This window comes from Polypterus senegalus, chromosome 3 (genome assembly GCF_016835505.1).
Source record: "Polypterus senegalus isolate Bchr_013 chromosome 3, ASM1683550v1, whole genome shotgun sequence".
NCBI classification, from domain to species: Eukaryota; Metazoa; Chordata; class Cladistia; order Polypteriformes; family Polypteridae; genus Polypterus; species Polypterus senegalus.
In genome coordinates this window covers 107,216,279-107,229,758 of record NC_053156.1, presented here as the reverse complement: position 1 = coordinate 107,229,758, position 13,480 = coordinate 107,216,279, and the positions used below count along the sequence as shown (strand labels likewise).

The 13,480-nt window shown below is 33.7% G+C and overlaps 1 protein-coding gene across 15 annotated transcripts in view; it reads right to left on the bottom strand.

The window, feature by feature from the left end:
- eya4 (EYA transcriptional coactivator and phosphatase 4) overlaps positions 1–11,742 on the bottom strand; it is a 288,462-nt gene extending 276,720 nt beyond the window's left edge. For 7 of the 15 annotated variants that reach the window (XM_039747737.1, XM_039747741.1, XM_039747743.1 and 4 more), the window contains exons 1-2: positions 11,406–11,741; positions 6,237–6,316 (exon numbers count right to left, since the gene is read on the bottom strand). In XM_039747737.1, coding sequence (XP_039603671.1) covers positions 6,237–6,269 — 33 coding nt within the window. In that variant the 5' untranslated portion in view covers positions 6,270–6,316; positions 11,406–11,741. Of the gene's footprint in view, positions 1–6,236; positions 6,317–11,405 lie in introns of those variants that run through there. The other 8 variants (XM_039747739.1, XM_039747744.1, XM_039747754.1 and 5 more) reach the window with 4 other exon arrangements.
- Between the last annotated feature and the right edge of the window lie 1,738 nt (positions 11,743–13,480).

Here is a 13,480-nt window from a genome sequence, read left to right as displayed (position 1 = left end):
ACTTGTTGGCTGAAAGTACTTAGTGTTTGTGTGTCAGAGACAGGATGTGCAACACTGTTCATAATGGCACTCAGTTTTGCTTTCATTCTCTCCTTTGCTTCTACCTCCAGGGGATTCAGAGTGTGCTACATGACTTAACCTGTCTTATTAATTAGTCTGTTGATTTGGTGGGCCTCTCTTGAAGTGATTTTACTGGCTTAGCAAACCACAGGGTAGAAAATAACACTGGCCATCACAGAGTTGTAGATTTTGTGAAGGATGTCATTACCTACATTAAAGGAACGCAGGATTTTGCTCTCCCCTTTCTTAAATAGTTCCTCTGTGTTACGAAACCTGTCATTGATGGAAGCCTAAACTTTTGTTGTTGGATCGCACCACCTCTATATCCACTACCTGAATAGAGACTGGACATAGAGGCTGTTGGGTGTGCCTGAAGTCAGTAACTAGTTCCTTGGTTTTGCCGATATTACGTTGTACAGAATTCTTTCTGCACCAAGAAACAAAATTTTCCAACTGACTTTTATGCTCTGCCTCATTCCATTATTGATACACCTCATAACTGCAGAAACACCTGAGAACTCCTGCAAGTGGCCAGATCTAATGATATACAGTGGGTACGGAAAGTATTCAGACCCACTTCAATTTTTCACTTTTTGGCCTTAATTCTAAGCGGTATGTGTGGAGACAACCAGGCACTGCTCATCACTTGTCCAATACAGTCCCCACAGTGAAGCATGGCGGTGGCAGCATCATGCTGTGGGGGTGTTTTTCAGCTGCAGGGACAGGACGACAGGTTGCAATCAAGGGAAAGATGAATGCGGCCAAGTACAGGGATATCCTGGACAAAAACCTTCTCCAGAGTGCTAAGGACCTCAGACAGGGCCGAAGGTTTACCTTCGAACAAGACAATGATCCTGACCACACAGCTAAAATAACGAAGGAGTGGCTTCACAACAACTCTGTGACTATTCTTGAATAGCCCAGCCAGAGCCCTGACTTAAACCAAATTGAGCATCTCTGGAGAGACCTAAAAATTTCTGTCCACCAACGTTTACCATCCAACCTGACAGAACTGGAAAGGATCTGCAAGGAGGAATGGCAGAGGATCCCCAAATCCAGGTGTGAAAAACTTGTTGCATCTTTCCCAAGAAGACTCATGGCTGTATTAGCTCAAAAGGGTGCTTCTACTAAATACTGAGCAAAGGGTCTGAATACTTAGAGCCATGTGATATTTCAGTTTTTCTTTTTTAATAAATCTGCAACAATTTCAAAAATTATTTTTTTTTGTCTGTCAATATGGGGTGCTGTGTGTACATTAATGAGGAAAAAAATTAATTTAAATGATTTTAGCAAATGGCTGCAATATAACAAAGAGTGAAAAATTGAAGGGGGTCTGAATACTTTCCGTACCCACTGTATATAGTCTGAGGTGTACAGAGTAAAGAGAACAGGAAACAGGACTATTCCTTGTGGTCCACTTCCTAATTCTTGAGGTGTAATTCTAAATATGAAGTTTACTTATGTAAAATTTCTTTCTTACCAATTTTATACTGTATGACACCAACAGAAATAATAAACACAGTGCAAATATCTTCGTTCTTTTGTATTCAACTGTCAACTACTTTATTAAAATTTATATTTTGCAGTACAAAGCACTGAATCACTAGAATTGCTGAACTTGTTAAATGTTCGTAAGTTATAGTGGAACATAAGTAGTTTTTGACTTTTTTACTGCATGTGCACTGCATAACCTTTCGCCAGTTTAATTTGTTAGCAGTAATGGTGTCTTAGGTGTTTTTATGTCATCACTTCTACAAGTAACAGATGCAGCTTTTGTTACTGTATGGTATGTGCTTCTGACACATTACTCATAAAATAATCATAGCAGAAAAATGGCAAAAAAAAAAACATGTTTTCCCATGCGCTATTGTCTTTTACTCTTCTCATTTCTTCCAGATGCAAATTGAAGTTTCTTGTTACATTTTCTATAAAAGGAGTTATCAACTCTTCTAAGCAACATTGTGTACTGCAGAGTGAACAGACGACTCCACTGGCAGAGCTATAAATTTTCCCGAATTGCCTCAGGCTGACCAGGATTTTCACAGTCAGAAATAGCTTTCATATCTTGAATACATTTGACATCGGCAAAAGAAGAGCATGCAAGTCTATAAACTTAAAATCTGTTTTCAAAATCAGAGACAGTACAGACTTGTCAGCACCAAAGAAAGGTAGACATGTGAAAACACTAAAGTTCTTTATCACAGCATAGTGTGTCACGTTATTTTCATATTTTTTCTCTTGGGTCATTATGAGTAGTCAGTTTCCATTACAACTGCAGGTTAGGAACTAAGGAATGTTGTGTTGTACAAATAAACACAATTGGACACTGAAAAAGCACTGCAGGTGTAAATGAAATCCAGTTAAGTTGTATATGAATTCAATCTACTGTACATGCTGTATGCAAAATATTATAATATACGGATGACACTGGCCACATTAAAAAGACCCCTGGGTCTTGAATTTGACACTACTGGCTTAGATGAAATGAGTCCTTCCTGAAGTATGCGAAGTAGCACATAATTTTCTTATCACTGAACCAGTGTTTGGTACACAAACCACATAATTACTCCTGGTGCAGTGGTGTACAAACATAGTTGTTGTCGTGCAGCAATGATGATTTTTCTCATTAAAAACAGTTGTTAATGCCCTATGAAGGAAGACCACAATATACCTACAGGGTGTTTATTGCTACTTTTGGTTCATTTGAAAGTTTGCTCTGTGAAATACAACAGAACTGACTGAAGACTAAAACAAAGTAATTAATACTCTCCTGATTCAATGCAAAACACAAAAAACAAACTATGAGTGTGAATACACCTTTAATAACTCTGGATGGAAGGTAAGAGCAAGAGCTCCGCATCACAATATGTGGCAGCTGGGGTAGGTAGGTTAGGTTAGGTACCCCATGCAACAGAACAGAAGCTATACTTTTGCTTACTTAGGCCACGGAGGTCCACCAGGGCTTTTTTGTCCATTTCATTTTGATACTTTTACCTCATTCTGTAATTCATGTATTGTAGTTTATTTTTGAAAATAAAAAACTTTTTTATAATACTTTGAGTTTGTTGCTGGCTTGAGAACTCTCTCTATTACCCAGACTATCAATAAATAAATACATAAACACACATTATTGAGGTGATAATAAACAAAAAATAAAAAGGAGATCAAATACATGTAAAGATAAATAAAAAATTTAAATAAAGATTATAATAAATTTTTAAAAATTAAAGAGATGGCAATTGAGTATGTAGAACATTAGTATGACATATTTAAATTAAAATACAACTTTTACCATTTCTTTGATTGACATTACATACCTAGCCCCACAAATATAGCGTTTATTAATAAATACTATAATTAATATTTTTTAAATATCAATAGATTCTCCAAAAACCATATCATTGAAACAGAATAAAGAGAAATTATCAAATTTTCCAAACCTAGTACTTCCCATGTGTATATCTAATTTTTTTTTTAAACAATACATCACTAGAAAAATGTTTCACAAATTTAGCATAGTAACACACTAATATTGCAAAACATTTTAAAAGTGTAATTAAACATGCATACTTACTGCTAAAAAGACATACAAAAATATTTATCAAGGAGATGGTAGAACACAACACCTTTAACCCTAGGATCCCTGAAGCCTATGAAAATATTTGTAATGCTGACCCACCTTAAATTCCCTCGCACTTACTCATCAGCATCTTTATATTTTAATTAAATTATTATGTACTTACTCTACTTATAACAAAGAAAATGACAGTGCATATCAAAGAAAATGTGCTTGCATGAATTACGGTATGTATAGCAGTAACATCGTTATTTAACGTTCTAGCACCACGGGAGACATAGTAGTACTGTACTGTACAGTATATGGGTTTACCTTTACATTCTGTTTTTAGGTAATGTATTAAGGTAATTTTTTAGGTAATGTATTAATGTATTAAGTTGAGTTTGCACTGAAATTGAAGTGCTTTGGGGGTATACTGTATTTAGGGTTTAAACTATACAAATAGGCATTTAAAAGGCATTTTTTAACAACATCAAAAATTCGGGGGTTTTACACAATTCGCAGGTGCTCTAGGAACGTAACCCTCTCGAATTTTTACTGTACATGTTTCTGTCTGTGTGTAAAAAATGAAGCCCAAATATCAATCAACAAAAAGTATACATATCTGAAAATGAACAAATGTGAGAGTGACATCAGTCTGGTACTTTTCGGTATAGGACAAAACTATACTGAAAATTTTGCAAGATTTGATTGGTATCATAAGTCTCAAGCATCTGACCCTCTGAATCTCAATAAAGAAAGCACCCCGTTAAACTTTGCTATTTCTTGTAAAGTAAATTAATTGGATTATTTTGCACATTATTTCAAGTTATGAGTGATTCTTTTCAGTGATCTAGAAGGACTAAATGAATGAAAACATTAAACATGAAACATATATACTGGATTACTACAGTGAAAGATCAGTACTAATCAAGGTTAGCAAAACCTACATTTGCCCTATCTCATGCACTACAATATCTAAAATATGTTACATGTGTAGAAATAAATATAATGCAACACCATATTCTGATGCTTCAGTTTCAGTTGTGTGCCTCTGATAAAACTCAGTCTGGACAAATACTTATCCTCAGTACATAAACCAGTTTATCAGCATCAAGTCAATACTCCTTACAATCTGGCTATGCATACAATTCTGAAATTTTGAAAATATGCCGTTGTCAAGAAAGTGCTTAAACTGGCAAAATACCTTCACTGCAAGTACCCACATTTATTCTGAAAAACAATGATTTGATTTCTTGCATCATGAACCAAATTTTAACCAATGGATGGTGTTATCATTTACATCATGTACTATCACCAGACAAAAAGAAATATATACATTTAAATTCTTTTATCAAAAAGTTTCACTATGGAAATATTGCTAATGAGATGTCAGTTTTGTTAGTCATCTGAAATTAAACATTTAGGAAACTAAAGAAATTAAACTAGGATTACATGATCTTGTTTTATTAGCATCCAGCACAACCAGCCGCTGTTACACATGGTCAACATAATATACTGCCAAATTTACTATTGTGATAGCAACTAAAATGTAATGACCCCTTGTGTATTTTTCCCTATGGGCTTATATTTGACTTACCCTTGACTGGATTTATAGGCAATATCCAAATCAATTGCATGTACTGTATGTTACTTTAAGTTAATTATGATATTGTCAAGTTTCTGTTCTTCTTTGAATTACATCACATTTGCCATCACTAAACAGTTTCTTCATCCAATCCAATTTAATATTTTCCTTTGACTTCATTTACAAAAATGTATACCAATCATATGATTTTGGAAGAAAAAAAATCACCATCATTTAAATTCCTATTTAAGCAAAATTCTTTAAACAATTTTTAAAGCATGTGAAACTATCTGCCTTCTTGCAGATATTCTCTACTTTATGATGCCATAATTCTGAAGCTGATTCGTTGAGGGTAAATGGAGGATAGATTATTACATTAACAAATTAGTGTATTTGTGTTTTCAGCAGCCCTCATGATTGGCCTGTAGACAGCAATATGAAAATCACAAAGTATACTTGTGTAGCTTCCATTCCAACATATCACCTAATTAATGGTGTCATATAATTTTGCAGTTTACAAATACATTAAGTCAGATGTCTAGTGTTTGTAAGCAAGTATTAATTTAGGAAAAGAGCTTACAATGTGTGTGTACTCCGTCTTAACAGGGAATGTGGCTTGTAAGCTGAAATGTTTGATGAATTTAAATGGTAATAGAGTTAAATGCAGTTCTGATCCCACTTTGTGGTCATAGTAAAATCCCAAAACTGTGTTCAAGCAGTTAAGAATCAGAGTTTCTTTACGTTGTAATTTACTATTCTAGTGAAAGCCTATAAAAAGCTTTTATGCAATTACTGTCACAGAAATGCACATATAAAGAAGGAATAATTGCACCAATTGACTTTCAGCATTTCATATGGTGCTACAAAGCCAAGACAAAGTTTATGGTATATAACTGTATTTGTATGGCATAGAATCACATCCAGAATCCCCCTACAAATGTGAAAACTAAATCTGACAGCTGGTGTACTTCATCAAGCTCAAAAAGTTTTAACAGGCTGTTCACTTTTTAACAGAATATATGGTAAACTCACAGATTGTTCAGTCAGCTCGTGCTGATCTTCCATGGATGGTCTGTGCTGTAGTTTCTTATTCACCAAACCAATCTAAGTTCCTGAAAGAGTGCAAAAATTTAGTATTTACAAAAAATTACTTCACGTTGTTTGCTGGTAATATTTAAAAAAAACACGTCAGAAAAGGAAACAACAAACTAACAATAAGAATTATTCTTCTTATGTACATAGGCAAAAACAACTTTAAATATACTAATAAGATTTAAATGCTAAGTCATGAAGCTCAAGAAAGAGTAAGGATTTTATTTAAGCACCTTGGTATGCTGAGGCTCTGCACATTCCATAAGGATTATGTGAAACAAGCCTAGCTATTTAAAATGATTGCTCTTTTATTTGCTATTTTGTACAAATTATCTTAAACAATGCACTCACTATATACAAAGCTCACAGACAAGAGGGAAAATGATCACAGCAAAAAAAGAAAGAAAACTAATTAAGCAATGTTCAGAAATGGATGGATGCTTTTAAACATAAGTATGTCACCAAGAAAGATTCCTTGTATTGAATGAAACTGACAAGGCTGAATACAAAGTACTTGCTCATAATGTTACAGGTGTTGTTGTCACCTACCATGAAGTTAATACCTATAATTAAAACTTCTTATAAATAATATTTAAAAAATAGTTTACAGAAATAATACTAATAAAATAAAACAAATAATTTTCTTACCAATGATAAAATTCATGCAAAATGAATGATATCCAATAATAAAGGATCCAAAAGCTTTACCCCAGAACCATATTATAGTACGTTTTACTTATGCTGTTACTGTAGAAATGGTTACTGAAAGTTGTAATCAAATTAATTACTAACATTCACCTCTAAGTGCTTATTTTTCTTTTGAAAACTATGCTGAATTAAAAATAAAATAACCATAACAAATGTCATGCCCCGACCTTGACATTTTTCAATAAATAAACAAAATGAAGTTCTGACTTTAAATAGTTAAATAATAAAGTTTCACAAAATAACTATATTTTGCATTTCCCATTACCCAATTGCTTTTACACTATGCTAGTTTGATTTATTTGGAATCTTCATAAGTCACTCACTGTACTCTGTAGGTCAAATCATTCATTAAATTCTTCTGAGTTGTCGTATTCAATATACAAGTTACCTATAAAAATAAAACTTAATAATTTAGGAGCATGCTAAAATTTACTAGTAAATATAATGCTGTCATATCCATCAGTAAATACTGCAGCTAATTAAGTTTTTTATTTAGCACTAACTTTATAATATTCACTTTTTAGTAACTGTCTAATTTTTATTTGTTAAGAGTCACTACTTAATATGTCAATCAATGGCTAGTATCACACAGATAATCCTTAATGTCCCTGCTCAGTGTGAGAGCAAGATAGCAACAAGGGGATGGGTGTCTAGTTCTCCTGCCATGAGACCATATTAACACAATAGTTTAATATAACTGAGAGAAAATCATCAGAAACCAAAATTAAATTTACTGTCAGCAAACACTCCAAACAGAGCATCATGCTTCTGTTTGGTAACTGAAACACTACTTTTCACATTAAAACAGAATTAACAGTATACTTTAGAAGATCACTTTTATAATAAAATAAAGTATTACATTCACATATATTAAACATTTTTTGTGTGCTCCTGAGTATAATAAGAATGTAAATTAACGTTTTAGTCAGTCTCCCTCAACTTCAAACCACAACAGACTACTATGTCTGCTACACACATTAGCTTCACTTTGATTAATCAGGTACACTAAACACTTGAGTTTACAAAATTTCACACTGGCACTCATTCATTTTAAACATTGTTTAAGTTACACTGATTATCTAAAAAATGTGATCCTCACAGAGGCAAAAAGTAAATGAAAGGTAAGAGCTTAATTGTTATATTTAACAATGTTTTTAAATTAGTGTGGGATAGGCAACAAATGAGTTACTATAAAGTTGCAATGAAGGTGACACATCTAATTTATAGTCTTAGAATATAGTATAATAAACAGTTTATAACAGAATTCATGAACTGATAGAAAACTCCATCAAACTATTCTACTGGGATATTTTTTCACTTGCTTCAAATTAAATTTAATGTATATATCTGATGACAAAAGGAAACTGTAAAGGGATCAATAGCCTATTTCTGGAGTTTTCAAAATGTTTTGCTTGTACGTCAGATTTTACATCTGGCTACACACAAACTTTTCCAGTGTTCCAGTGATATAAAACATACAAAAGAGTTTAAAACAGTAAGACAACAATGTACATTGCCACTTTGACTGAAAACAATTAGTATAGCAAAGAACTTATTTAAAAGAAATGTTCTTTTTTGTCAGCAACAGAAAATGCATCATACATCTCTGTTTGAAATTGTCTTATACTTCTGAGCAATTTTCTGTTTTTATTACGGTTACAAAGTTCTACAAATGTGAATAATAACTTCTTCACGGGCAGCATGATATTTGATCCAGACCTAGTGGGGTAGTAAGCTGTTAGTAAACAATAAAGCTATAATTTAAATTGTTCTGCTAAATGTGTAAACATTAAAAAAGTAATTCAATATTTACTATAACTTTGAAAAATTTCAGATCTATGTACATTTTTTAAATATATATAAATATATTAACAATTGATGTTCTTGTATTATTTGTCAATGCAGCTAGTGTAAATATAATTTCAAAGTACACTGTAAATTTAAATAAACTATTCATTAAAGTGAAGTGAATATTTAACACATACATTGAACAATCATTGAAGTACTTAAAATATTACAATTTGAGAACCATATAAATCTTTACTGATAAAACTTTTATGTTTACTTACACATGAGTGATTAAGTTGCACACATACAATAATATATAGTTCAATAAAGTCTTTCAAACTTTAAAATAACCAGTTAATACTAACAAATGCTCAAGTAAGTTATTTTAGCGTACACAAAACAAGTATACAAGTGTAATTGTAAAATACCCTACACAAAAAAACTATTATATACAAATAAAATGTATTATTGTATTATTATTATTAATAATAATAAAAGATAAGAATAATATAATAATAAAAGAATAATAAAAGATTACTAACTGTAATTCTCTGAACAGTTTGCCTAAACACTTTGATAAAAGTGCACTATAGACTAAGACAGTAAACTAGCTTCCTTCCTTTAAAATGTGTTTGTCTACTATAAGGGTATTATAGCAATAAAAACTGAAAAACATGAAAAGAATATATTTATTTAAAACACACATGATAAGAGTGAAAATGGGCAAGCAAAAGTAAAGTCTGTTACTGAGAGAGCAGACATTTATTGCGGTAATATGAATTAAGACAGATTACAGAAAAAATTCTACCGCGCTTAATTGAATACTAAAACCCACAGTATAAAAAGTATTTACGGTCACAATATTAAGAAAGGGAGACACTTAATTAGTCTAGCAACCAGTGATATTTTGCAATAATAGTAACATTTTAGGAATAGTGAATGCATTCCAATATTGTGCTAATTAAATTATGAGATAAATGTATAATTAATAAAACCATCCGCAAAATACCTAAACAAAGCACACTATTGGATAAATGTTAGAGCACAAAGCATAGATCAATTTTAAATGTATAAATAAAAAATCAAACCCTACAAAAATATGCGTCAGATGATTAAGGTTTGATCACACTAAAACAGATTTTAACAGAATTCAGTGAACTGATCTTTTTAGTGTTAAATGTACTTTAAATAGTAGTGATTATTGTACTGTCATAAATTTTGTGCATAAACTAATACATACGAACTGCGCAACCTAAATGCGGTGCACGCCAGCACTATGCCGTCTACCAAGTACAGTATTTCCATTTTCGGAACAACTAAGTTACACATTATAACTATAAAAAAGTCGAGCACTGGGTGCAAAGAATGAATACATGTTGCAGTTCCAAACAAAGCCCGACCGTTGTGAAACTAGGAGGTATGATTCCTTAATGAGAAATCCAACCTGTTATGTTTTCCTAGGTATCAGATTTTAGAAGTGTCTGTAATGACAGCCAAAAAGACAGGATAATAGCTTGCTGGGTTTGAACACAAGGATGTGAATGTGTCTGTAAGGGAATCACCACTTCCTCTTTCAAATCAAATACAACATAGACTCCACGTGTAGGAGAACTCAATCAAAACATAACCTGCTTCCTTACAAACCAGAATCGCGTAAATGCATTCACGTCCACACCTACATACATCGTCCTGTCTGGACAATGCAAACTGCAAGAAACGTGTCTACAATGTCACTTATATAGTACAGGGCGATCAGACTAATCGAGAGATTTATTGCAAGACTGTATTGTTAAATTATCGACCGCTGATGTTAACACGGGATGTACCATAACTAGAAATCAACGATTACTTAGTCCGCTGAAAACCATTACTTCTTTTAATCACTTTAGCTTCCAATTAAATGTAACGCGCCTTCCACATCCTTGCATTACAAGTGCTTTGTAGAAATTTACTATCTGGCCACTAAATTTATGTTCGTAATATACCGAATTAAAACAAGCCCATAAATATGCAGTGAATGCCTGAGTAAGTTTAGTTAAGGAGTTAAATTGTTATTACGAACAGTGCTGCATCTTATTGTTAAAAATACTGTAAACAATCAAAGGTGACTTATTACTCTTTATTACTCGGCAATGTACATCTGCTCACCTTTAAAGTAATGTAAATAAAACTGAGCTAGAAAGGGGTACGCCAAATATTGAAACGTGTACTAAAGTATTACGATGAAAAGCTCCGCGCTGAACATGTCATCTAAATTACTGTCTTTTCTATTTTAATTTAGACACCCAACGGCACAGACAGGAGCTCTGTAGAATGCAAGCGCAAACCGATGTGCACTCTCAGTTGACTGTGAGCAAGACTCCTGCTCGCTGTCAGTCCACGTCCACAAAGCCCCACGGCTAATTCTTTACTTATGCCCTCAATTCGACTTTTGTCTTGCTTACTCACGGCGTGATATTTCGCCGCAAACAACGACCCTAATCTTTCGACTCTAAGCATTAGCTGCTTACTGCGCCGTGGCGCAACCACTTAAAATCACGTTTGCGCATGATAGAATACAAAAAAAAAAACACGACTGATTTTGAAGGAAAGGAAAACTCGTGAGGTGCGTACCCTGCTGCCCGGCTTCTTCCTTCTCTTCGCACACCCGTGATTCCTTCTCCTTTTGCCTCGCTCACTGCATCTGTCCCGTTCACAACACGTTAAATGCGCAATTGTTTATTCGGCTTTATGCCGCGCTGTCAGATATACTTAAGCTCACAAAATTCTTGTCTTTCAGGTAAAAAAAGTAAATAAAAGACAAAAGCAAAGTGGCAAAAATCCTTAGGAAAATGAATACCCAAATGGGTGTTTCCACTCAGTGTTTCTTCTGTTAAGAACTTCATCAGTATTTTAAGTTTGTTTGAATATTACACTCTTCGCTCAGTTCATTTTCTCGTCAGTTGTACAGCGCAGAGCCAGCAAGCGCGAGATGGGCACAGCAAAGCGCATGCGCACAAGCGACCGCAGGACTTGACTTGGTCGTCCCGTACTACGGAGGTGCAAAATTTGTTATTATAAGGTGTTATTAATAGCGGACACAAAAGAAACAACGAGTGACTTTCTTTTATCCATCTTAAATTATAGTTAACGTCTTCTATTCTGCATTTTACGTTTTCGAAAAACGATGTCTGGACACTGCTTTAACTGAAGAAGAAAGGAGAAGCTTCAACTAATACTAATTCGTGTACTTGGGTAATACGGAATGTTTGAAGACGTCGAGAATAAAAAAAAGAACAAGAGAAACCGGGGCATTATCCAAACAAGTGAGAGACTAAATATTTTGAGTAAAACTCCCACTAACCACAAACGTTCATGTAACTTTTCTTTTAAAAATCAAAGCTAGTTAGATTATACTATTAAAGCTGGCATCTTACAGTGATGGGGCTTAACAACTCAAGGCAAATTTCATACTTTGGAATAAACCTCAAAAGGACTACTTCTGAAAACCTACATTAAATGTATACATTAACTACAGCAGACACAGGCATTTATTGTTGCACTCTGCAGATGAAGGCGAAATTTAAATATATGTGAATCAACTTGGTGTCATTTTTTAGCTTTAAATGTCTCATGAAAGTTCCTGTTTGTGCTGTAGCCAAGTAGACATATTTGCTTTCAATTCAGCTTTCATATTTTAATTTTCTTAATTCTGTAAAAGTAATTACTGTATAAAGCCAAAAAGGTTACACATATGAATTGAGCAATACATTTTATAGCAGAAATTGAGTAGTACAGGTGGTCATCTCAATATAAAGCCCATTATTTTTGTCAAATTGGGGAAACATATGCCTTTTATCTATTTCAGTTAAACATTGCATCTTTTAAAAAAGGTTTTAGCCATTTGTACATTCATTTTCTAAGCCCACTTCTATATTATGTATATAAATGCACTAGCCAAGCAGTAAAATGTGCAAGACAGAGTCCATGCCTGATTGGGACATCCATGGGTACAGTCACGCATAGATGATAAGGGACAAATCCAGAGTCACCAGTTCACCTGAAGAGCAAGTGTTTGGGGACAAGTTAGGAAACTGGAATACCTAAAGTAAAACAATGGACATGGAACACTGTGGAACTCCTCCCAGTGAAACTGACACAGGCCATCTAGTTCATGATGGCTGCTTAACCATATTAATTTATGGTGCTTATTGGATTAGGTTAATGTGTCTGGTAACGTTTCATTTTTTATTTTCTAACTATCCACTTCAGGACCCATCAATCAATCTTTATTGTGTATACTGCCTTTCACATCAAATATCATCATAGGCCACTTTCTAAAGCAAACACAATTACTGTAGAAAACTGCACAAAAGTATTACGGGGGCCCACCTTGTCCTGTCAACAACTGGCACTTGAACAAGATTCACCCTGAAGGACATATCAGTAGATGTGAACGCACATAAGCACTCATAATAGGCTATAATTTAGAGACTTCAATCACCATGTTAACTATAGGAAGAAATAACAGTTTCTCGGCTAAACTCATATAACTGTAGGAAGAGTATGCAACATTCACAGAGAACGTGCACCAGCCTAGGTCTCAAGTGATATGTGGTAGTGATAAATACTACCATATGTGTCCAGCAATTTAAATTATTCACGTATTACATAGGTTTGACTTCATCTCAATGATGAGCAGATGAAAA